The sequence below is a fragment of the Echiichthys vipera genome (genome assembly GCF_963691815.1).
Source record: "Echiichthys vipera genome assembly, chromosome: 6".
Taxonomy (NCBI): domain Eukaryota; kingdom Metazoa; phylum Chordata; class Actinopteri; order Perciformes; family Trachinidae; genus Echiichthys; species Echiichthys vipera.
In genome coordinates, this window is record NC_139831.1 from 6872106 (window position 1) to 6897811 (window position 25706).

Below are 25706 nucleotides of genomic sequence, written 5' to 3' on the forward strand. Positions count from 1 at the left end.
TAACTTGTTGATTTTAAATGGCAAATTGCATTTGCACAGATGTAAGGTAATGTGGTAACACAAACTCTACTCTACTACTTCATTGCTTAACAAATCATATTCCTGAATTATCTAAAGCCTGTCAAATGTGTGACTCAACTAAAAAACAGTATCAAAACTCTCGAAGTCTTTAATTTTATTCATAGGAATTCAATATTTTACATGCATGGTTTGTTATACAGAAGTGTATTTATACCCATATTCATTTATTTTCTTTGTTCAATGTATTGTCCATTGTCAATTTTACGTTGAGAACATGTCTGATTTGTTGTATATGTCTCATCTTCATCCGCTTATCCGGGGTCGGGTCGCGGGGGCAGCAGCTTTAGCAGGGGACCCCAAACTTCCCTTTCCCGGGCCACATTAACCAGCTCTAACTGGGGGATCCCGAGGCGTTCCCAGGCCAGTGTGGAGATATAATCTCTCCACCTGGTCCTGGGTCTTCCCCGAGGCCTCCCTAGGGAGGCGCCCAGGGTGCATCCCTACTAGATGCCCGAACCACCTCAACTGGCTCCTTTCAACGCAAAGGAGCAGCGGCTCTACTCCGAGTTCCTCACGGATGGCTGAACTTCTCACCCTATCTCTAAGGGAAAATCCAGCCACCTTTCTGAGAAAACCCATTTCGGCCGCTTGTATATGTGAAATTGTTAAATGAAAAAATTAAAAAAAGTCCTTCCAGGCCACTGCCCACCTTTAGCTACCATAAAGAGTGGACAGACGGACTGTAAGTGTGGACCGTGTGTCTAGGAGGCATTAGGCTCTATGAAGGAATTGTTGGGTCACTGTAAATCATAAATAAGTCATAGAGTGTGGTCTATACCTACTCTGTAAAGTGTCCTGAGATACCTTTTGTTATGATTTGGCACTATAAATAAAATTGAATTAATTGAATTCCCAAATCCCCCTTTTAAACAGTTTTCTCACCTTTTATTTTCATATGCAAGTGCTGTGCAGTGCACTTTAGAGGTTGTATATGACTCATGCTATTTAATACTTCCACATCTGTTCTACTTTTGACTCCACATGTATCTGACAACATAAACATGTTACTGTGAAAAATAAGAGTTTAAATACAAACCTAACAATGAATAAAACGTGCACCAAGTCATTTATTGTGCATCCAACCGTTGGTGTCAACTGCAGTAACCATCTGAGGAGCTGTTTTAGGCTACACACACTATTTGTGGGCCAAGTTTGTGTATATTTACTAAATGAATAACTGTGTTGCACTTACTACTTATTCTTTCACTGGTGATAATCTTTTTCTCTATTTCTGATGGGTCAAAACCATAATAATCTGAATGATAAATAAGTTGACAAGCAGATACCAGGAAAATTTATTGACCACATCTCAAGAAAAACAAAAATACCAAAACGAAGGCCATACAAGTCAATACATGTACAACAATACAACAGATGTTTAAACACGTTCCCCTATTAATATTAAATGTAAATTTAAATTGTAAATGAAATATTTTCAATATATCTCAAGTAAACTGCTGGCTTCTTTTTCATCTTTTTACCCTGTGAATACAATGTAAACACAAGCGGGACACACAATGTTATTCACATATTGTCATAACTAATTAATCCTCTTGCATGTTTGCTATACATTCATGTGTTTACAATGTTTAAAAATAGTAATTTCCACAGGAATCATTCATTCATTGAACGACATACACACACAAGAGTTTATGGTTATTGTACAAATGTCTTCACTGCATGGATCAAAGTGTAAAAAATGTGTGGCGTGGTGTAGTGGTCTATTCAGTCCAAGTTGAGACCCTCAGACCAGCTGGGGAATTTTCTTCTGCCCACACAAAGTACATTCTTTATTAAAAATACTGCACATATCTCATACATTACATTCAACATTTACATTATATATATATATATATCAATCTTCGTTCCTACCCTGACCTATGGTCATGAAAGCTGGGTCATGACCGAAAGAACGAGGTTGCGGGTACAAGCGGCCGAAATGGGTTTTCTCAGGAGGGTGGCTGGAGTCTCCCTTAGAGATAGGGTGAGAAGTTCAGCCATCCGTGAGGAACTCGGAGTAGAGCCGCTGCTCCTTTGCGTTGAAAGGAGCCAGTTGAGGTGGTTCGGGCATCTAGTAAGAATGAACCCTGGGCGCCTCCCTAGGGAGGTGTTCCAGGCACGTCCAGCTGGGAGGAGGCCTCGGGGAAGACCCAGGACTAGGTGGAGAGATTAGATCTCCACACTGGCCTGGGAACGCCTCGGGATCCCCCAGTTAGAGCTGGTTAATGTGGCCCGGGAAAGGGAAGTTTGGGGTCCCCTGCTAGAGCTGCTGCCCCCGCGACCCGACCCTGGATAAGCGGATGAAGATGAGATGATATATATATATATATAGATATATATATATATATATATATTTTTTTTTTTTTTTCTGGTGGCAACACAGAAAACACTTTTGATTAACTAAAGATCAAACACAAGATACAAAAAGTAAGCATTTTATCCCTCCTTATCAGACTGCATAAATGCTCAAACGCCGGTTACCTTGATGTAAAAATGTAATTTACTGCAAGTACGTTGAATGTTGTTATCAATATGAGATTAAACGAGCAGCATGGCATTCATACTGATGCATATTCACTTTTGAAAAGAGAAGGACATAAAACTTTGATGATGATGATGATGAGGTTAATCCATTCTCCAAAGTTCTTCTGTGACTGATGCTTCAAAGCCTTTATTTGCACATTATACAGTGTTCTTGTCACATGATATTCCCATAAGACACCCTTGCTCAGGGGCTAGAGAAAGGTCTCTTTTGAGAATGAGACCCTGAGTCTCAATGAGATTACCTGTATAAATAAAGGTTTAAAACCTGTTCAGTTTAATGTCATTCAGATAAATCTCTATAGACCACTCAGTAATCCATACATGGCAGCATACTGAGCTACAAATAGTACTTTCTTTATATCCTATTGTGCTGCCTATCTTAGTGCTTCCTGTTGTTTATGTTTACAGTGATAATATACAATAATTGAAAACATTTAGGAACATAAGTGGCCGTTGCTGTTGTACTGTGCAACGCGTCTCTCATGCAGTCCCTTTGCCTCATCAGCAGGCTACACCAGCGTTGCACTTGAATGTCACTGGGTCACTGGCTGCCACACCAGCATCGGTTGATTCACTGCTACTGGTATTATGATACCATACGTTTTGTTGTCCATATCCTAAAAAAATATAAATCTACTACTGTATGACTAGTAAAAACACAGTTAAAGCACAGTTTAGTAAACTCAATGAGGAAGACTTTAAGATGTACTCTAAAGTTCTGGTAGAGAAGCTGGTGAATCTTGAGGTAAGATTTCTTTTTTTGCTCAAAGTTTTCCTTTCAAAGTCAAGAATTTAAACTTAACAACTAAGCAATTATTTTCAACAACAACATATTTAATGCCTTAGCCAAAGAGGCGCTGTCAAATGATGAATGGAAGCTGTGGATATTCATCACTCATCACTGTCATAAGTAGGCCTTCTAAACTGTACTTGCCACTATAATAGTAGATTTATATTTAGCTCAGAACATGGACAGAATATTCAGCTTTCAGAAAGAATAATGAAAGACGCTCTCTGTGAGAAATATCAACATGTGTGGAAAGCTAGTAGACAAAAAAGCCAAACAGTAAGTGGGGCCTTTGGCTCCTGTTCTGTATAGATAGCCTTTTGGAGGCGACATGAAGTCTTCATTAGAGGAGCTGTACTGCTCCATAAGGGATTTCTGCACTGACTTCTGACTGTGACGGCTGCTGCATGGGACACAGTGGTATTTCCAGAGATACGAATATTGATTAACACTCTTAATTGCTGAGATGAAGGAACCTAATTTGCATTTAATCTGTTGAGGTGACTGATGAAATTACGAACGGTACATGTAGATGCTCTATTTGAAACCCAGATCAGTTTTTTGTGTATGTGTGAATGGATTTATTTGAACATGCTGAAAGCACTGCATGTTGCTTCTGCAGTTCCAGTGTGCATGGGGTAATGTCATTGTATCCCTCATTGGTATTTTCTACAGGGGAGAGCTTAACTATCGTGCCTGTCGTCTCCAGCGGGTGCCCTGTGGCGGGGCCAGGGCTGTTCTCCTGCAGGGGCCACATTTCCTGCCACGTGAGTGACGGATGTTGAGCTGGGTGACCGCTGAGCAGAGGCCTCCTCTGCCTGTAGTTAGCCCATACCTGCAGAATGGTCTCTTTGAAAGGCCGTGTGGTCAGCGTGTACAGAATGGGGTTAAGGGCACTGTTAATGGGCAGAATGAATATGACCACCCAGGAGCTAATGGTACCTGCCGAGAAAGAGAACACACAGAGAAAGAAGTAAAACAACATACTGTAGCTGTTACTGTATATAGTCTGCTGATGCTTTAGTTTGATATTTAAGATCATGCATTGGTAGAACACTTCAGCATAAAATCCTCTTTGTCAAACCCATTTATTTAATAAATGAAAATCCCTTTCATCCCAACAGGGGACCTAATTAGAAAGCCACAGCTCACCGGGTTTTGTATATAATGGATTCGGCACAACACTAATGGGTCATTTGGGTATACAGTGCAAACTGCAATGGCTGCTATTTATACACTGATGAATACCTTTTAAAACATTTAAATCTTAGTGGGAACATCTAGGCAACACACAGAACATATTTAAAAGACACACTCTTGAGTACTCGCCTCCCTGTGAGCAGGTTGTTCTCGAAAGTTAGTATATACTTAAATATATCATGTGTCATGCCCATGCGTCATAGCTCCAAAGTTCAAAGTGGCAAATTTGGTCATTTATCGGGAAAGCAGCAATTATTTGGAACATACTGAGCATAGGAATAAACAGCTGATAAGTGGATTTTACTGCAGTAGCTGTTCGAGCCATTCCTGATCTGTGGCCACTTTGATGCTTATCTTCTTTAGTGTGAATTTAAGCACACAAAGCTGCCGTTCCTGCAGAATAGAGCAGGCTCCAAACTTTTCAGAGCCACATTGGTAACCTTTTGAGGGGGTGTATTTGATACTCAATATGCAGACACAGTAGAGTAGAGTATTCCTTTAAATGATTAAAGCAGTTCTACTGTACCTGGAATCTCCACCTGCAGCAGTGACAGGATCTTGAGGATGAAAATGGGGATCCAGCAAAGGGAGTCAGTGATGACGATAGAGAAGAACCTTTTGGCGATGGTCACCTCTTTCTTGATGTGGTTGCTGTATTTAGTGGTCTGAGTCCCTGTTCTCTGGATGTTATAGAACATGCTTGCATAGGATAAGACAATGATGAGGAATGCCACCAGGTTCAAACCTGCAAAGAGATATTTGGTTTAGTTTCTGGATTGTGAATGTGATTGCAATAGGTCATATTAAGCTTGAACGGCTATGCAAAAACAAAGGCCCACCCAGGAAAATGACGATGGAGTAAACATGAGCCCAAAGCGTCTCTGGCTGCTCAGAGTGCAGCGGGAAGCAAACTCCATTGGTCCCGTAGAAGTTGCGAAATAGCCCCTTGCAGGCCAGTGGCAGAAGGGCGACAACAAAGCCAAACACCCATATCCCCAGTAGGATGGTGACAGTTCGTCGCCACCCAGGTGTCAAGTACTGGAAAGGGTAGACAATGCAGATGTATTTCTCCAGAGTGAGGTAAGTTAGGAGAAGGACGGATACCTCAGTGGACAGCATGGCCAAAGAGCCAATGACCTGACACTGACTGCTGTCCATCCAAGCCTGAGCGTGCCGGTTGTACTCGCCACGGAACTTAAGATCATATGCACCAATCATGAAGAGGTAGATGCCCATCAGCCCGTCTGCACCTGCAAGGAAAGATAGCTGTAATTTACAACATATACACAAGATCTATTGATTACAAATGTCTGGTTAATAGGACTAGACAACTTTCAAGATGCTTTCAGATCTAGGATTCAAGGTTTAAATAGTTCCTCTTTACGACACAATGCCACCTGAATTATTTTAAGCACCAAATAAAAAAGTAACCAAGACTGTCGAATAAAGCAGTTCTCTTCAAAGAGAAAAGCAATGGCTTTTCTGAGAAGTTAGAAAAGAAATGTAAATAGAAAGAGACGTGTGGGAAAGGCTTCATTATATGGAGATGAATGATGACAAATACCACTCAGCAACCTTGGCAATCAACGCACAAGAAAAGAGCCAAGGGTGAATAATTATACTGTATGCTAGCATTCAGCTAGGCTTTCTCCTAACTGTTGTGATTAAGGAGGAGGGAAATGACAGCAAAGAACTGTGACTTGGTTGAGAAAGAACAGAGCAAAACAACCTCATCACATCAAATCTAGAACAAAAGTTGCACATTAGGTATACGGCGTAAATGCAGAAATTAAATTCAGTACCCCTCCTTGTCCTATTGCAGTGTTTGATTGTATGGTATCATATGGTATACATGTATATAATCATCGAATATTAACCGCCTGTCATTCGTGCCTTTGCGACAAGGGGCAGATGAATAAATGATGTGTACTATGCACAGAAAGATTGTATGTGCAGCTTCACACACATTTACGGCACATAGGTACATAAGTGCATATAACAGTTTTGAGATGAAGAGAATGAAAAGAAAAGAAAAATGTGTGCCAGTGTAAAAAATACAATGATTCGTTGTCGCTTGGTATTTTTTACAGATTATTATTAACACACAAAATGATTATCTAGAGTATGCTGCTTAGATTGACTCTACAATGGCAGATTGAATATACGCTATTTAAAAAAATGTTTTTTGTCATGACTGAAAGAACCAGGTTGGGGGTACAAGCGAGTGAAGTGGGTTTTCTCAGGAGGGTGGCTGGAGTCTCCCTTAGAGATAGGGTGAGAAGTTCAGTCATCTGTGAGGAACTCGGAGTAGAGCCGCTGCTCCTTAGCGTTGAAAGGAGCCAGTTGAGGTGGTTCGGGCATCTAGTAAGTATGAACCCTGGGCGCCTCCCTAGGGAGGTGTTCCAGGCACGTCCAGCTGGGAGGAGGCCTCGGGGAAGACCCAGGACTAGGTGGAGAAATTATATCTCCACACTGGCCTGGGAACGCCTCGGGATCCCCCAGTTAGAGCTGGTTAATGTGGCCCAGGAAAGGGAAGTTTGGGGTCCCCTGCTAAAGCTGCTGCCCCCGCGACCCGACCCCGGATAAGCGGATCAAATGAGATGAGATGAGACTATTTTTGTTTACCTTTACAGATCAAGCTGTTTACAGTATTAAACTCATGCTGGCTGCTGGCTAACAGGGCAAGAAAGATGATATCTGAATAAATATCTTTGTACAGAAAAAGTATTTGTCCCCTTACGGATTCCTTCTGTTCTTGCTTTTTTTGTCACACCTACATGATTCCGATTGTCAAACGTATTTTAATATCAGACACAGATAACCTGAGTAAATAAAATGCATCTACTTTCTCTGCTCTCAGCAAAAATCATCACGATGTTTTGCTGACACTTGGTCAAAGCACAAATTGAACTCACAGCTCTGAGGAAATGGCTACCGCCTGTTCAGTCACTACTTGATGTTTAGTTCTTTGTTAATATAGTGGATTCATTACTCAAACTCTCCTGATAAGTAATTCCTTTGATATGGCGACATACAAATGCTCTTCAAAGAGCAATTTTAATTTTACACACAGTATATTTATCATCAAAGACTCTTAATATTTCTCATGTGGAAATTGAATGGGACAGCTGAGAAGAAGCTTTGTTGTTGCTGATAGTTTTTTCCCTGTGCAGCTGCCCTTTTAACTGGTATTTAGTCACGGGATATACAGTATACTGTACATGCAGTAGACTTTTAAATGAAATTCCCTTGAGCACATCAAAGTTTAAAAGATCAACATTGACTTCTGGCTGACAATATGGGCTCAAAGGCCTCTATTTTTATGTATTACCCTTTATTTAACCAGGTCTTTTCCAAGGGAGTCCTGGCCAAGACAGCAGTGTAAACAGACAAGTTTCACATTTACAACCAAAACAACACACAACTAAACATGATAAATCAACAAAATAAAACATTAAAATTAAAAAAGCAGATCAGTGCTCAGAGACAGAACATGTGCAAATTGTACTCAACGAGTCCCTAATCCTGCTTTTGAAATGATCCATGCTGATGAGGGATTCCAGTTTGAAATGATCCTGTAGTTTATTCCAAGATAGGGGTGTTAAATATTTAAAAGCACTTTCACCAAACGCAGTGGTGGTTCGATGACACACAGTGTTGGTTCCTCTATGCCTATATATACTTCTTTTGAGAATGTTACAAGGGAAACATGGAAAAGGCGCTAGAAAGGAAAAGGCGCTAGAAAGGAAAAACTAAACACAAAGAGGCAGAGAATAATGGGTAATAAATGCGTGAAATGACACTAGGAGCTCAAGGTAACATAAAACATATCGAATTACCATAACCCTCTTTAAGATAATTCTTGTTCCGACTCTAAACCACAATACCAGTGACTCAAACTTAATTTGCCCGTCTGTACTTTGTAAAGATCAATCTGTTCCACTCCTGTAATCATTAAACTCACACACGTCCTGCTCGTACAAAGATATATAATCCATTGTTGTTAAAGAGAAGCAGTGAATAATACCTAATATTTCACATGTGTTAATTACTTCAAGCTTTGTTGTAGTCTGGATCTCAGCAACCAGAAATGAATGTGCTACGGAAAACAATCCCCACTGGCGTACTAATAAACCTTTTAAAGGTCGACGTATTAAGTGAGTGAGCCCCAAATTTACATAATTAACTGTCACCCTCCGCTTGGCTTTTATTAAGGATGTAGCAGGAAAGAGATAATTTCTATAAGAGATAATTTCTGTTTTGCATATTTTGAGCTCTTTGATATCAGCTGCTGAGACTGATAGTCCATATAAGATCCTTCTTATTTGACTTACAGATGTGAAATGCCTGAAAAGGCATAAGGTAATGTGTAGTTACGGATATTCACTTCCTATATATTATGTGCTTTTATGCGTTCACTCTCAGTGCGGTTACTAGTCAAATTAAATTCTATCTCTTGGGAATTATAACCATAAAGACAAGAAACACACCCTGCAATTGATCCATTCAGTATCTTCCTACACCAGCAAGCTCCTTTAAAGATTCATTTGTTAGCTTGATATGATCATCATGAACTTTCATGACTTTAACGTAAGTTACTGCATTTATTATTAAAGCACTATCTGTGCAGTACCACTGCTCTCATTTTCAAATTGTTTCCTGTATTTCAATGAGAGCATACACATCTAACCCTTGTCACACACATTACACTCATTAGACAGACTTTTACTATACAATTGTCCTTTATAAACCATTCAACTCTGCTTTAAGTCCTAAAGAATTGTTTAATTGGAAGAACAAGTCCCTCAACAAACTCTCACTCTTTATCTGAATGCCAGAAACAGATCTAAGCTGCAGATGGTTTTGCAATTGGTTTTGAGTGTATGCGACAAAAAAGCAAGAAATGAAAGAGCCACATTTTAAAACTACATAAACTTGGACATATGGTCGAACTGACAAAAAAGTACTGAATATGTATAACTGTATATCTTTTTGGAGGAGTCAGGGAAAGAGATATTATTTAATCTCCCACGCTATGAATCATTTGTTGTGTGTGAATTGTTTTATTCTGATGAAAATATCTATTGATTTTTACTTTTAGCCTTGTTCATGAGGGTGTCTAACAGTGTGTGCAATATGAAATTAGTGTTCATGCAACACACATTGACGACTTATTTCAAAAGTTTAAATGAGCGTGGAGATATGTTTACCTCACAAGTACAAAATTAAATCTATTTAAAGGAACTCGTGGGAGTATGCTCTTTCAGAACAACATCCCTCCTGTATATGAAGTGTGACTTACAGCAGAGGGAAATGATGCACATGGCGTGGAGTTTGTTCTCCGATCGGATGTACGAGCGCATGCAGATCACAAAGACGTTGCCTAAGCAGGTGGTGGCAGAGACCACCCACACGAAGACCCTCAGCACGATGTTGGCCAACAGGTCCTCAAAGGACGAGATGCCGTCAGTGTTCGGTTTGCAGCTGCGCACATGAGGGGCGTAGCCGCAGTACTGGAATTTCTTGAAGTAGCTGTGATAACAGTTGGATAATAAAAAGGTTATCATGTTAAGCAAATGGTAAGGAAATCTGTGTATTTACAGCTGCAAGGTTTGTTTCTGTATTTTACAGCAGTGTAAAATCCATACTTTTTAAATCGGTTTCTTTGTATAAATCGAGACAGTCTGAAAGCAGAAACACTGGGAAAAATTTAAATAAAGTTTTTTTGACTGGGGACGCACCTTTTTTTAAGCCTAGTTTCAGGTTTAAATCTTGAGTTTCTGAAGAATTAGTTTGACAAAGATTTAATTATTATCAAAACAAAAACAATACAAAACAAGAACTTGAGTGGTATTTGGCCACACAGATAGTTTGGATTTGGTACATTTCGTCCATCCAATAGTTGCTCACTTTAAACCACACAGATGCTAATCTCACGGTGATCACCAAATTCAGTAGGGTTCATCCTCTGGGGACCATGAATGATCGTACACCCAACTTTGGAACCACTAGATCTGTGTCACTAGTGTGGCTACAACCTGAACAGCAGTATATTTTTCTAGAAACATTGTACTGGTGACTTTGGTTAATCCAATCCAAGTTAGTGCTGTGAGCACCACAAATACATTTCTATTCACTTCCATTGTGTTGCTTGCAGAGAAAGATGTCTGAAAATATGAACAAATAAAAGCAAAAATCTGCATCTCTCTCTCATCTAATTAAGATTCATTTAGTTTATATGAGCAAAAAAAACACACAAAACCAAACTATCTTACTGGAACTTTAATGGAACTCTGCAGAAAAACAGCCAAAACATGTCTAAAGTGACCTCTTCAGTCACGTGGATGCTCTATATGTGCCTATCTTTTTCATTTTTCACCCCTGCTCTTCAAAAGTCTGTGCACGCCACTACTGAAAGGTCATTACTTAGCTCTCTGTTGCATCCTTTCGAGGTCCTGCATTGGTGTATCTCAAGTTGTTTCACCCACAGAGATGTTAGATTACACTGGGCCCTACTCAATCATCTCCCAGTTGGAAGGGAAGCCTGGAAGTCTCGATAAGCCTCGAGATATATGTGTGAATGGCCTACGGTCCACATGACAGTCCACACCAAATGACGACGATTAACATTACAGACATAGAGCATGCCAGTGGAGTACTTACATATGAGTCAAATATTTGAGAGGTTCAAACATCCTCCGTTGTATGTTTCCAATTTCTATTCCTTCTATGCTCCTAGAGATTAGAAAGAGAGAGTGAATGAGTTTTAGCCAGGTGCTACACCCACATAGAGATTACTATATTGTTTTCTAACTGTGCTAGAATAAAACTCTTTTCACAAATGTTTACAACAAAATCCACAACAACAACTACAAATAGCTTTTCAAGGACTAAATGAGAAGAACATGCCCAAAAACATTTTCTATAATTTGTTGACCTAAGAACATTATATTGTGAGTTTATGCTTCCCATTCTCACGCTGTGCTATGCTTCTTATGTTGTTGTTGTTAATTCTGGGGTAGATACCATTTGTTGCACAGATTGGGGGCTAAAATAAACCCTATTTTACCACTTGAGAATTGATAAAAAAATAAAATAAAATAAAATACCACATTAAGACACCCAGACCTTGAGGAACCCCATAGAAAAATATATGCTGTGATCTGTGATCAGAAACCTTTGACTTTAGGACATTTCTGCAACAACTGCACTTTCAGAGATTGGATGGTGAGCACTTCTGTTTTGGAAACTGCTCAGAAACTCATTATACAGTACTGTGAAGGCCCCTATTTCATCAGTTTGAGGCTGTGATTATCCCGGAGGTCACAACAGCTAATTATAAACAGTGAGTTTAAGTTTCTAAAAATGCTCTCTCTACAATGAAATGGTTACTATGGGGACAAACACAAGAGTCTCTGCTTTGAAATCAGACACAATTTATGCAATGTCAATTGTTTAGGGACCCCATTATCCATCCATGTTAAAGTACTCTTTTGCTTTACTTTTACTCTTAGACTTTCAAAGTGGGCATGTCTGTAAAGGGGTGAATTGTGGGTACCCATAGAACCCTTTTCATTCAGATATCTTAGAGGTCAAGGGACCCCTTTGAAAATGGCCATGCCAGTTTTCCCCTCGCCAAAATGTATCTTAACTTTGTCGTGTTATTTAGCCCCCTTCCTGACAAGCTAGCATGCCATTCAGGGCTGTCAAAGTGATCCAGGTAAGGGCAGCTGTGGCTGCAGGTTTTCATTCCAACCAAGCAAGAACACACCTGATCCAACAAATCCACTGTGTGAAGACAATTCAGGTGATTGCATGACTCAGGTCAGGTGTGTCTTTACTGGATCACTTTGACACCCCTGAGATTGTCTATTTGCAGATGATACCATCATCTTCACCATAGCTTTAAAATTTAAGAAAGAAAAAAGTTGACGGGCTGTATACTATTTGCCTGGCTTACTACTATTATTTACTATTACTACCGACTATACTTGTGTCGCAAAAGAAAGACATAATATCTGAGTAACACAGAAAAACGGTCAAGGTTGAGGGAATAATGACCACTTCCACCTTTTCATGGTAATCACACACTGTGTTTGTATGTTTGCTTCTCTTCTGTACATGGTGTCGTTCAGTGTGTAGCAACTTATACTTACAGTGACTTCAGCTTATGTAACTTGTCAAAGTGGTCAACTTGGAGCTCCGCAATGGGATTATAGGATATATTCCTGTCGAATACAGATAAGAGACTCTCAATTAGATAGCATCAAAATAAATCCAAATTACTATTAATGTTAAGCGTCAAAATGTTTTATGCATGTGGGAGGTTTCTTTAAACTCCCACAACTGTCTTGTACCGCCTTCTGCCGCTCTTGAAAAAGTGTCATGCATTATTTATTACCTTATATTATGACATCTTGTTATCCATCTATCCCCATGTTGTGCAATGCATTGACTTCTTATTTTTGAAGGTTATAATCTTTAGAGTTTCATGAAATCAAACCCTTTTTACGGACTGATTTTCTCTAAAATAGCCGTACGTGTATTTACAAGCTATTATTATATGTCTATACAGTATAGTGGTGGAGTATGTCCTTCCTGCTTTATACACCCACAAAAAAACGAGGGATTCATAGCAAAACAATGATGTATAAAATCCATTCTATCTGTCAAATCACTGAGTAAACTGATGACTGTTTACTGTCTACAACAAAATACAACACCCTACTGCTGCTTCACATAAAAAGTATTCAACTGGCGGACACACAAGGTCACAATTATTTTGAAGCAGCCACAAGAAAATGCAATGTGTTGGTCACTCCGGTTGGTACTAATCTAGATAAGTGTATTTACAAATAACATTGAAATTCTATCTGCCACAACCTTACTGACGACTCTATTATAATTCCCTTACAGCTTCAAAGGACAAACCCTGCTTAACATTCATGGTGTAGCTATGGTTGTATACAGAAATGCACATCCCGGAGTATTTGTGTACTCACAGTTGGAGCAAATCCCCCAGTAAGACAAAGAGATTGGGAGGGATCGCCACCAGTCTGTTGTTGGATAGATCCCTGCGCACCAAGACAAATCCACATCAATTCCCCAAAAACACAAAACAACAAACACATATTGATGACTGGGTATCTGAAAGGTCCATACAAATCTCAAACTAATCAACTATCCAAACTCTGAAACTCTTGCAACGTACAGGGGACTGATTGCATAACCTGCACACTTAAAACAACACTCCAGCAATATACACTGTCTCTGTCATTTCAAAATAAGATATGGAGGAGTTCAATAACTTGTGACCGTGCTCTTGTCTCTCGCTTATGTTTCATGTTCCGACATGATACGTCATTACGTAAAGCTTTATGTCAGCAGCCGGAATGTTGTTTTGTCGGAGATTCAACTTGCCTCATGCCGTATGTCATTAGTTTATTTGGATTCAACAGGACGCCAGTCTGTCGCAGGGCACATAGAGACGAACAGAGACAGACAACCATTCACACCTACGGGCAATTTCAGAGTCGTCAATTAACCTAACACGTGCATGTCTTTTGGATTGTGGGAGGAAACCGGAAAACCAGGAGAAAACCCACGCAGACACGGGGAGAACATGCAAACTCCACACAGAAAGGCCCCAGCCGGGATTTGAACCAGGAACCTTCGCGCTATGAGACAGTGACAAGAAAAAAACTAAAAATATATTTACCGGTAGTCTGAATTTTTTTAAATTTTGGGTTTGACAATGACTCTCTGTCATGTTGTGCTTACATTGTACCAGCCGATAGCAGCCGGCATTGCGGGTTGCCAGGGTTGTCTTATTCTAGGCTACAGGAACAAGGAATCATTCTGAGTTGAGGGTTAGGGTTAGCGGCAGTGTTCTGCTCATTTTCCATATTCAACCTTTAAATCAAGAATATTGTCAGCCTCATCCTTTAATACTACAAAGTTATCAATAAAGATTTCAGAATAGAGGTAAATAATGGTTTACAACAGCTGCAAAAGAGGTTGTAAAGAAGTCTGTCAGCCAACATTAAAGTACATCAAATGGAAGAAATACAGACTAGGCACTTTGCAAATATCACAGCAAGACACATTGTGCAATATTCAAGAGTGTGACAACAACATCAAAGGTAGAAAGTAAAGATCTGCAGGCGTCTCTTCGTCTGTGTTCATGAGTCAAAGGAAAATGTAAAAGTAGTGTCTCCCAGAGGAACTGATGTGGAATAAAACATTGAGACTCAAATTTACACTAAACTGTTTTACACTACTGTAGCGGTGCTGCGGCTTAACATGAAGCTAACCATGCATGTCAAACATCCCAATAATAATCATAATAACGGAAATAAGGGAAATTACCTAAAAGTTTCTGGTAGCCAGCAGTTCTAGCAACAAACACTGAAAGCTAAGGTATATTTAGCTGTTTTACAAGTTTAAATAGAGACAACTTGACAATAAAATATGCGTGAACTACAGAAACATACTATTTATATATATATATATGAATATAATTTTTGGCTTGTAAATTTGTAGTATTAAAGGATAAGGCTGACAATATTCTTGATTTAAAGGTTGAATATGAAGAATGAGCCGATTATATATATAATAAATATATATATAAATATTGATATACATATAAAATAAAGGGGTTTCTCTTTGACATGCAGTTGTAGCATGCTATAGCACAATATTTCTCAATGAAAGCCTTGTAATGTGATGTAAAAATAAGGTCTTGAGCAATGTTTTTCTTTTAAACATATCCACTGAAATTCACATGCAACTCTGAGGGCAATTGACCGCAATGCATTTGACTGCTTAAACGGGATGTTAGTGCATCTTAAAGCTCACATACTTTTTCAAGCATAGACTATGAATCTTACAAATACGCGTTCAGGATCATTTTTAGGAGGAATCTAATCTCTCAACTGTGCATTTTCTGTATTTTCCCTGTACTTTTTTTTCTTCCCCTCTCTTGTGTGGGTATTTCTAAAAACAGCACATGTAGCACATCTTCAAAATGATGAATTACGTACACAAAAATTAATCCTGAAAGTCGTGATATTTTTTCCTGGGTTGTTTGCATCATCAAACAAAATGAACTTACAACTCTCCCAGCTTTTGGACGACAGAGAAAGCCTGTTTGTGTATATGGCTGATCCTGTTCTGCTGTAAAACACTGGAGAAAAAGACAATACAAATGACTACTTTTTAATCACATCTAATAAACAACCAGCATTGATTTCATGAATAACATGAACACATTTTGAGAAACCGAGGCTTCTCATAGAATTTCCAAATAAAGTCAAAATTTAGAAGCAAAAATTCTGCATTTGCCATGGATTCAGTGATGTAAACGCATACTTACAGAACTGTAAGCATACTGCATGAGCCGAACGATGCATTTCCAATGGTTTCAATAAGATTTCCCTCCAGATCCCTGCAAGACGTGTTATGAAATGCCCCCCCACACACCCACACAGAAAAATAGACAATCATCAAAGTATAGTTCACCTTTATGAGAAGAAAGCTTCTAATTGGTTGACATCCTACTTACAGCCAGTTCAATATTGGCATTTCCCGACAGATGTCATCCAGTTTTGTCAAAGAGTTGTTCAACAAAACCCTGTCAATCAGTGAGACACAATCTAAGGTGAAGTGCAGCATTCCAAGGTGGACCACTCATCCAATCTTAACAGATCAACAAAGACTTGAGAAAACATCACAGTAAAGCAGAATATACAAAAAGTATTAAGTCATAGAGTGTGGCCTCAACCTACTCTATATGTAAAGTGTCTTGAGATAACTTTTGTTATGATTTGGCACTATAAATAGAATTGAATTGATAAAATTATTAAAGAAAAACTCACAGTAAAACAAGGGAGTTCAGTCCCGAGAAGGTCATCGAAGATATTTGATGGATATTGTTATTTTCTAGAATCCTACAACAGAAAGGACAAAGTTTCAGCCAATGTATTGAGAAACTAACCGGACTCTCGCCAGATGAATTTCGTTCCGCCTCGCTTCCCTCATCCATCTGGGATCTCTCGACTGGGGAGTGATTTCAGACGGCTGGGCCTCTTCAACTTCAACCACTCACATCGAAACCAATCCGTGACACTGATGAGTGACGCAGGGAAAAGCCTAACAGAACAGCCGACATCGTTTCCACCAACAAAAGCCTTCAGGGCTGTTCTATTGTGTTCTTTTAAAAAATAAATATCTGCTAGATTGGACACGGATGAAATAGCAGCATCGATGTTGACGCCTGCTTCCTCGATGCGAGCCGCCAACGTTGTTTGAATCACAACAGTCGTTTCTCTGCTACGTCACATCTATAAAACTCAGCCCGGCGGACCCGATTAGCCTAACCATTTTTTTGCTGACCCTGAAATCACTTTCCTATGGAGTGAATCAAGATGGTGGAGTGGAGCTAGGCGGAATTAAGACGGAAGCAAGGCGGAACGAAATTCATCTGGCGAGAGTCAGGTAATTGAGAAACAGCATGAATAGATATATCTCAGGTTGATGTTGATGACCTGTATACAATAAAAACTAAAATATATAAGAGAACAAAATCTGCTTTCTTAGTAGGAAATATCAATCACAAAACGGACTTCTCTGCCAAGGGCAAACTAATTCTCACAGATAGTAAAATATGCTAATTCGTTATGCATGCAACATTTTCTATATACTGTAGCATTTCTTTTGCTGCAGAACTTTCTTGCAGAAGAGAATAAACATACAACCACTCCAGCTTGTGCAAGTCCTGGAACACACCGGGCATCAGGACAGATATCTTGTTATAGCTCAGATATCTAAAGAAAGGAAAGACAAGAGTGGAAGATTACCTGAAGAGGACTAATAGGAAACGGTGACACCTTTGTCTTTAATTGTAATTTTCAAGTTTTTGTTTTTTCACCATATACACTCTTACAATGTATGTGCATATAACCGGGCTTCTTCTTAGTACTAAAACAGATGTCATAACTGGCAATCTTGCATTATGAAACTCTACTGGAAATTACATTTAAATGCACATTACATTTCATTTAGCTGACGCTTTTGTCCAAAGTGACTTCCAATAAGTGCATTCAACAATTAGAGTACAAACCAGAAGAGCAAGTTATTAAGTAATTGCGGTAGCTTCAAATACGCCGATCTATGTGTACTACATATAAGTGCTTTTTAAAATAAAAATCCTCTTCTTAGCCAAGGAGCAGTCAAAGGAGATGCGTTTTAAGCCTGTAGCGGAAGATGTGTAAATTTTCTGCCTTCTAAATGTCGAGCGTTCCGCCATTTTGGAGCCACGACGGCAAACAGTCGTGACTTAGTTGAGTGGCTCTGTGCTCCTCTCAGTGAGGGAGTGGCAAGCCGATTTGCCGATAGAGAACGGAGAGGGTGGGCTGGGGTGTAAGGTTTAATCATGTCCTGGATTTAGCTAGTAATCATCAGCCTTCACACTCCCGTTGTGGTCTCTCATCTTATCTTTTCTATGATTATTTTCGTGGGAGGATCCGATTAACAAAAGGTCCCAAGGCCACAATGGTCTTTTGTATGAGGGAGCTGGTTGAGTAAACTCTGATGCTCGGTCTGACTGAATCGGACATTTGTGTTGTCGCACACAGCCTCTCTGGGTAATGGCTAGATAGAGCCAAGTCATCTAAGGCCTGGCATACACCCGCCTAACCAATCCGGAGTCGATCACGTTTTTACAGCATCAAATAACAAATTCAAACCAAACTTCAGAAAACACTTAATCATCAAACATAAGTGTGATCAAAACTACCTAAAATGACAGTAATCAGCTTTGGGAAAACATTATTTGACATGTACTTCGACTTTCTAGTTTTTCTCATGTCCGACCGCTAAGATGGAGAGGGCAGGATTAAAGACATGTTCTAAAAAAATGTTGCCAACAGGGGGCGATCAAGATGTTTTGGCTTCACTTTTGGGGAGACATCAAGCCGTCAATCTTTAAATGAAGTCTATGGTTTGTGTACTATATAATTCCACTTGATAGTTGCCATTATTTGAGATATACTGTATATGGTGCCCTCTTTCTGGAGGTACTAGATAAATTCCACTGGCAGTTTTGAAATGTGCCAGCTGATGAGAGGCATGCCCGAGGTTTGTTGCTGAGCACAGCACTGTGTACATAATGTGTATCAATGTCTGTATGTCCATCGTATGTACATACCGTATGTGCACTGTGCTTTATGGAAATGTTAATAAGAAGAGTTACAAGTGGGTTGCTGTACTTTTAAATTGCTAAAATGTTCAAATAACAGCATAATAATGCATTCCCTAAGGTGGCTAGCTAGCTTCTGTACTAAATGCTGCTCTTTTGTAATCTGCTGCTATGAGCCGCCTGATTGTGCCGTGTGTGATCCGCCTTTAGTGAGCCAACTGTTCTTGTACAGATAACAAATGGGTTTACGGCGAGACACCCGCTCATCATTCTGCACACAACAAAGACGGATGGTTGTTTGAAGCATGCCGTCACAGTGAAGTGTGACTGAGCTAAATGGAATTCACACCATCATTCAGTTTGTTATTTGCATGTGTGCTTTTCCTAAAGTGACAAGTCAGAAAGTCCTCCAGGAAAAAGGTAGATTGTGAAGCATGAATCAAACAGCTGATGCCAACAAATGCCGTAGCCTGAACCACCATTTTGTACATATATTATATATTGTAATAAATACAGATAAATACAGATAAATACGGACTATACAAGTGCTTTATCACAGAAAATGAACAAAAATGAACAAACTTACAGTCTTGTTAGATTGTACAGCCCTCTGAATGCGTCATGACTCACATCTTGAATTCTATTGTGCTGGAGATATCTATATATAAAAAAGCACAAAACAGTTTGTGAATTATTAGAATTCCGAATTAATAACACCTGAGCCTGTTGAAGGGAGAGAGAAAAAATGCTTTGATGTGGTTGTTTGAGTGAGAAATAGAACTTTGTTTTCATAAATAATTATTCTTAATTGGGGATTTGGCCCAGCTGGTGGAAATAAGTAAATGATATCCGACAAACACATCTGTTTAACACCTGGAATAATTATTTATCGCACATATTGTGAGCTCTGCAAACCTCCACCGACAGCTTATTCTTGTCTTATTTATTTGGTGTGTATTTATGCATATCTCCGGGAAGTTGAGATCCAAAATAACCATGTGGTTCCAGGTGGAGGATCAGACCTACATATTCTCCTGCTGTCACAGCCAGGGATACTGTATGAGGTTGATAAACAAGCTAAGTTGGCAACGAATTAATTTGTATGGAGAAGGCTTCTGTCAGCGTTCCCCGCTGTCTTTGTAGCTTAACACACATATCAGCTTTGTAGTTGCGAAGCAATTCTTTTGCATTTGTCACTTAAAAGCCCTTTTTGGACGGGATTAATCTAATATGAGGATGTGAGGTAAGGTCATTTTTACCAGAGGTTTTAGTCCTGTCTGAATGTGCCATGTCAGTAATTATTCCGGAGAAAGTCAGGAAAAATGTTACGCCGATTTTCGCCTTCTGTAAAATGGCCTGGAAAAAAATCCTTCAGGTAAAACTAGTCCCGTCCGAATACGACCCTCTGTAAAACATGTTTATATATCATCATATCCCCTCAATACCTAGTTTCCACATATTTTTGAGCATGGAGGCACTTTAACGAGCACTCTTATAATTTTTTTTGATAATCTATAGGCTGGTCATTATCTTAGCTCTTTGGCATCACATGTGTGGCCCGATGTAAATTCTCTCCCTCTCCCTCTCCCTCTCTCTTAGCAGACCTGAAATTAAACAGGGGGTCAGAGACCGGAGGAGACCCAGCAGCAACAGTACAGCACTTTCTCATTTTCCCCCAGCATGAGTTTAGATGGCTGGGTTTTGCTATTTCTGTATGGGTTGGAGATCACTGCTATTGTTTTAATTTGGTGAGTTCTTTGTCTCTGTTCTTTTTTTGCCTTATAGCACAGCTACAGATAGAAAGGAACAGGCAGGAGTCCTCGCCGCAGCAGTCCGACTCCGACCTGCAGCCCTTTGCTGCATGTCGGAGTCGGACTGCTGCGGCGAGGCCTTTCAGTCTCTGTACATGGGGCTGAAAGTCTTTTTTCTTATATAGGATTAGCTTGGGGATAAGCTGTGTCTGACGGCCCAATGCGTTGTTGGCCCTGCGACCTCCCCATCTTTTGTTCTTTTCGGCGAAGATCTCCAACCCCTTTTGTTTGTTTATTTGAACTTTGAAAATAAAACTTTGGTTACTTCATGTGTCCACGTTCTTGTGGCCTTCATATGTTTGGTCTCTTTGTTTGAGCCTTAGTTAACTTGGCGAGGCCTTAACAAATGCTGCCTGCTAAATATAAAATCACCTTAAATGAATAATACTTATTTATGATGGTGCTTTTCGGAACAAGAAAGAAGGAAAGGACAAAAAAGGAATGGACAAATAAATAAAAAAGAGCAAAACAACATATCATCATGTAAAATAAAATTAGAATAAAGTATATATACATAACTCACAGTTTTCGTAGGCTCCGGTACTTAAAGAATGTGTATGCTTTCAGTTTCTGAAGACCATTCCTTTGTAGGGACCTGAAGGATAGACGGTGGTTAAATAACAGGCATCATGATTCAACACTGCTGTGTTTGAACAGCTGCCAAGCTCATGCATCCAGATTGTCAAGGTACTTATTTAAACACATGGAATATTATCTTAATTTTAAACCCCCCTCAAGAAAAGCTTTAAAGTATGCAATACTCTGCTCAGATTGATGTTATTTTCTTTATTTAGCTTCGTGGCTCACCCACTGCTGCTGCCTGTGCTAGGTTGACTGGTGAAAGAGCAGTGCGCCTCAAGAAGACTGGAAACATACCTGTTTTTCAACCTCACACTGGATTCAGACAGGAGGCAGAAGGCTGTGAGGCACTGTGAAGCACTGGGAAGCGGCAGTAACTCAACGACCTGCTCAAGATCTGTAACGATGGTTTCACTGTCCTGAACCCGGCAACAGTCACACCCAGTCTCATATGAGGACACATTTTTGAGTGAAGGCAATCTTTAAACTATGTATTTGGGTACACTGCGTCTCCAAGAAAACTAAAATCAGATGATATATTGCATTCATTCAATCTCACTTTCTCACGTTACATTTGTGACTGGGGTTCCTTGTTTCCTTTGTTTTCAAATGTTTAAAATACCAACAATCTGTACTTTTTCACTTGTAATAACATTTCCTTAGACCGAGTTGCAAAAAGAAAATCCCTCATTGATCCAAAAGAAACCCCTTTTTATGACACAGTTGTTTATTCACATTTTGCATTCATATTCAAACAATCACCAGGAAATCAAAATGAAATGGCAAAGTATTATCCAGCTTATTATTTCAAAGTGACTCCGTTGTTGATTCAACTGTTGTGTCCTAAGCTTTTAACAGATTAAAGGCTGATTAAAGACTCATCCACCCACACAGTGTCATGCCGAAGCACTGGATGAGGTCAGGTTTGGTACTTAACTCTTACTGTTAATTCGGTCTCCTTGGGCTCGCTGTTCTCAAACACTACGTCTTGTCTGACACTGGTCAATTTCTGTGGAAACACTTACTGCTCCAAAGAGTATTTGTAAACAAACATGTTTTCTTACCAAAATGCATTTATCCTTTTTCACTTATCCTAATCTGTCTTTGTTTTTTTTGAGGTTTGTTCAGACAAGTTATTCCCTGAACTCTCTAGACTGCATAAAGTTGTCGAAAATGGCTTGTTTCCGCCTGATGAATGTCACCTGAGGTGCACCTTTGTTTGATTTGATCATTAGCATTAGAAATGCAATTATCAGCAAATGATTTGATTAGTCCATGGACAAAATGGAGCCTGCTACAGCACCTGAAAGACTGGATTTTATGAATCGACAATGGATCATACAAATCGAGACACATTTTAATTGGATTTTTTTGTTCTCCAAATATAATAATAATAATAATAAATGAAAAAATCCACAGCAACGCCACCTAATGCATTTGGAAATGATTGGTTCTCTAGTCTATATCTTACTTGCCAACAAAGTATCTTTTGTAGGCTACACTACTCACCTTCTCAATCAAGTTGAATTATATATTTCCCCAAATGTATTCTTTGTTTGTTGTCTTTATAATTTTTATTTCAAATTGGGACAGGGAGGACTATTTTGTGAGACCAAATGGAGCAATTGATCAATATCCATATTGTTGCGTGGAGGTATGAACCTTATTATGACATTGATGTCCGAGGAAATCTATTGAGTGTGAAAAGTTTTATTGGTTGTTCGGCATCCAAACTTCGAAGACATTGAAACAGCTGGGAAATATGAATGCTTCCAATTTGGTGTGGGGATAGGCTTACAATATCATAACTTTCGCTATCTAATTTCACTAATGAAGTAAAAAATGTGTTTGTATGTGTCCAATACTACCTGCTTTTTATGTGTGTTATCTCTGTTTCTTTGTACAGTATGTTATGTGATCTCTGTCAGTGATTGAAATGTCTAAATAAGACTAAGAGTCTGCAGCCAAGAGGACTTGCATGAAATTAAGTGTGGACATTCATATTTCCAAGAGGAAGAAACCCATATAATATTGGTGACTGTGATCTTTCACACTGGACCACGATCAGGGCAAACTTTCAAATGTCATCTCCCTTGGCCAATAACTTGATCTGACATTTGCCGGTCGAAAAATGACCCATGACCACTCCTTCTGTACCACCATAAGGCCACAAATTGGATACTTTTATCCAGCTATTTTGTCATCTACCCAGAGCCATCTTGCCTTTGAAAGTAACAAGTAACTTTAAGCGAAAGTGGCTCAGGTGGTAGAGCAAGTCGTCCTTTGGCAGTTCGGCAGTTCAATCCCCAGCTCCTCCTGTCTATATGTCGATGTGTCATTGACCAAGACACTGAATCCCAAGATACTCCCTAAGGGCAGGCCAGAGCCATGCATGGCAGCTCTGACAATATCATATTTGTGTCAATTGGTGAATGAGAAAAGTGCTTCATCCAGTAAGGTAGAAATGTGCTATATAAATGCAGACCATGCAGTCCATTAACTGAGTGCCCTTTTGGTCTAAATTGAAATTTAGATGCATAACAAAATGGTCTTGCTTTGGTCGGTTGCATTTCAAACCTAGTATGATGGAAATGTCTAGGCAGTGAGGGGTTCAGAGGGGAGAAAAAGTGAGCTGACTACAAAATATTATACAACCCAAATATGCCATAAAGTACAAGATGCCGTGCCAATGATAAAGCGGACACTTTTTTTACAGAGATAATGAGGGTAGGACAATCTGCCTGGAGATCGCCTTAATACTCCGGGCTACATAAAAACAGAATAGAATTATCCTAAATTGACACAAAGACTGCAAAAGGGTAAAGTACTTTCATCAAACATTGACTAAACTTAACTACAAGGTTATATGTCCTTGTGTAGTACATATTCAAATAATTTTTTACTTGATAGAAAAATTCAGAACACTCAAATATTATAATGTGTGAGCTCTGGCTGCATTCATTGTTTTGTGTTCCAATGAGAGAAAAGAGGCACTTTTCTCACAGTGCATGTTGAAGGAGAGTCGGCAGGACAGTTGGTGAGACTGCGGGTTTTTTTGTCAACCCTAGAGATAACTACTTTTGTTTTCCAGATATATCACCATAACCGTTACTGTTCAATTTCATGTTAAATGACTTGATTCAGGAGAAGTGCCCTCAGAGCCTGTTTAATTAACTGGTGTTGAAGTGTACTATGTGATCTCTTCTTGTACAAAAATAAATTAGATTTTTATTGTAACTTGATTCTGATTCCGAACTAGTCCTTATGTTAAGACTTTCAATTTGCTTCTTGTCATGAGCTGAATGTAAGGAGGTTGCATTAGTCACTATTAAACCACCACCAGAGATTCATCTGTAAGTCTGGTTTGTTACAGCTGTGACTGCCACAGCCAGGGGTGGAAGCTTTCTGAGGATTGATTGAGCTTTAAGATAATACAAATAAAAGGGGTTATTTAATACTCACATCATGGTGACATTCATTGCCACCTCTGGGATGTCTCGAAGTTGTGCACCGTCACAATCCAGCTCCAGGTCTAGGCACTGGCAGAGCTCCGGAACGACACCCAGCACTGGAGAGATTGACAAGAGAGAGAAGGATCATCAGAGGATATGTCAATCAGCTAGTCATGCAGTGCGATCGTGCCAAGACTTGAGCTGTCTGGGAGAATGGCAACTTCCGAAAGAGAATGTAAGTCCTGTGATTAAAGCAGAAAAGAAAATATTTGATGAGTGACTTTTGGGATAAACACAGGTTGGCAATACTTAATAAAATAACTACTTTCTCAAGATTGCTTATTGGACACTTAAGCCAACTTTGATTATCTTTTATTAAATCCAAAGTTGTATGCAAGATGGGTATATATTGAGCAGATTGTTCTCCAGGCTTTTCTGGCGCAGATGAAAGCAATTATGCTTGAGGACACATGTGAATTTGCCAAAAGGGAAGTTAATGAAAGGCTCCCCCTTTGATCTGCAAACTTATTTCCATTGTTGGAGGTAATTAGGTATTTGAGAAGTGTTTTACTCATATCACAGTTAACTCACTGTTACATCTAGCCTTGAAACCTGACAAATCTGCCGAGCTCATGTGTTATTTGGTCTGTCAGATGCATCTGGACCCCCTCAGACTCAGACATTGTCAGTCGCCGAAAAACCTTAACGGTCAGCGAAGCATCACCAGTTCCTATTTGGAAAGTCACACGTCACATGTTTTGCTTCTCTGATTGGTTGTAATTCTATCCAATTCCATCCAGACTTCAGGTCCATTCATTGCAATGCACCGGGCTCATGAAACTCAGATTAAACTGTCAAGCTATGCAGTGATCAAACGTGAATCAAGATTCAAGATTCTTCTGAAAATGCCCAGAATAGATCCAGAAGTTCTAGCCAACTATAGACCTATCTCTAACCTTCCTTTTCTCTCTAAAATCCTCCAGAAGTAAGTTGCCAATCAGCTGCGACACTTAAGATAATGAGTTATTTGAGGACTTCCAGTCAGTATTTAGAAT

General features: G+C 39.4%; 1 protein-coding gene across 1 annotated transcript in view; it reads right to left on the bottom strand.

Annotated features, from left to right (window-relative positions):
- Positions 1-3965: 3965 nt before the first annotated feature.
- Positions 3966-25706, bottom strand: part of rxfp1 (relaxin family peptide receptor 1) — a gene marked incomplete at both ends in the record, with an annotated part of 50703 nt that continues 28962 nt past the window's right edge. Inside the window, 15 exons of the mRNA XM_083914924.1 lie at positions 3966-4354; positions 5139-5357; positions 5452-5862; positions 9915-10144; positions 11276-11347; positions 12769-12840; positions 13615-13686; positions 15726-15797; positions 15987-16058; positions 16176-16244; positions 16489-16560; positions 17365-17436; positions 19396-19467; positions 21144-21215; positions 24662-24767. Coding sequence (XP_083771050.1) covers positions 3966-4354; positions 5139-5357; positions 5452-5862; positions 9915-10144; positions 11276-11347; positions 12769-12840; positions 13615-13686; positions 15726-15797; positions 15987-16058; positions 16176-16244; positions 16489-16560; positions 17365-17436; positions 19396-19467; positions 21144-21215; positions 24662-24767 — 2072 coding nt within the window. The remainder of the gene's footprint in view (positions 4355-5138; positions 5358-5451; positions 5863-9914; positions 10145-11275; positions 11348-12768; positions 12841-13614; positions 13687-15725; positions 15798-15986; positions 16059-16175; positions 16245-16488; positions 16561-17364; positions 17437-19395; positions 19468-21143; positions 21216-24661; positions 24768-25706) is intronic.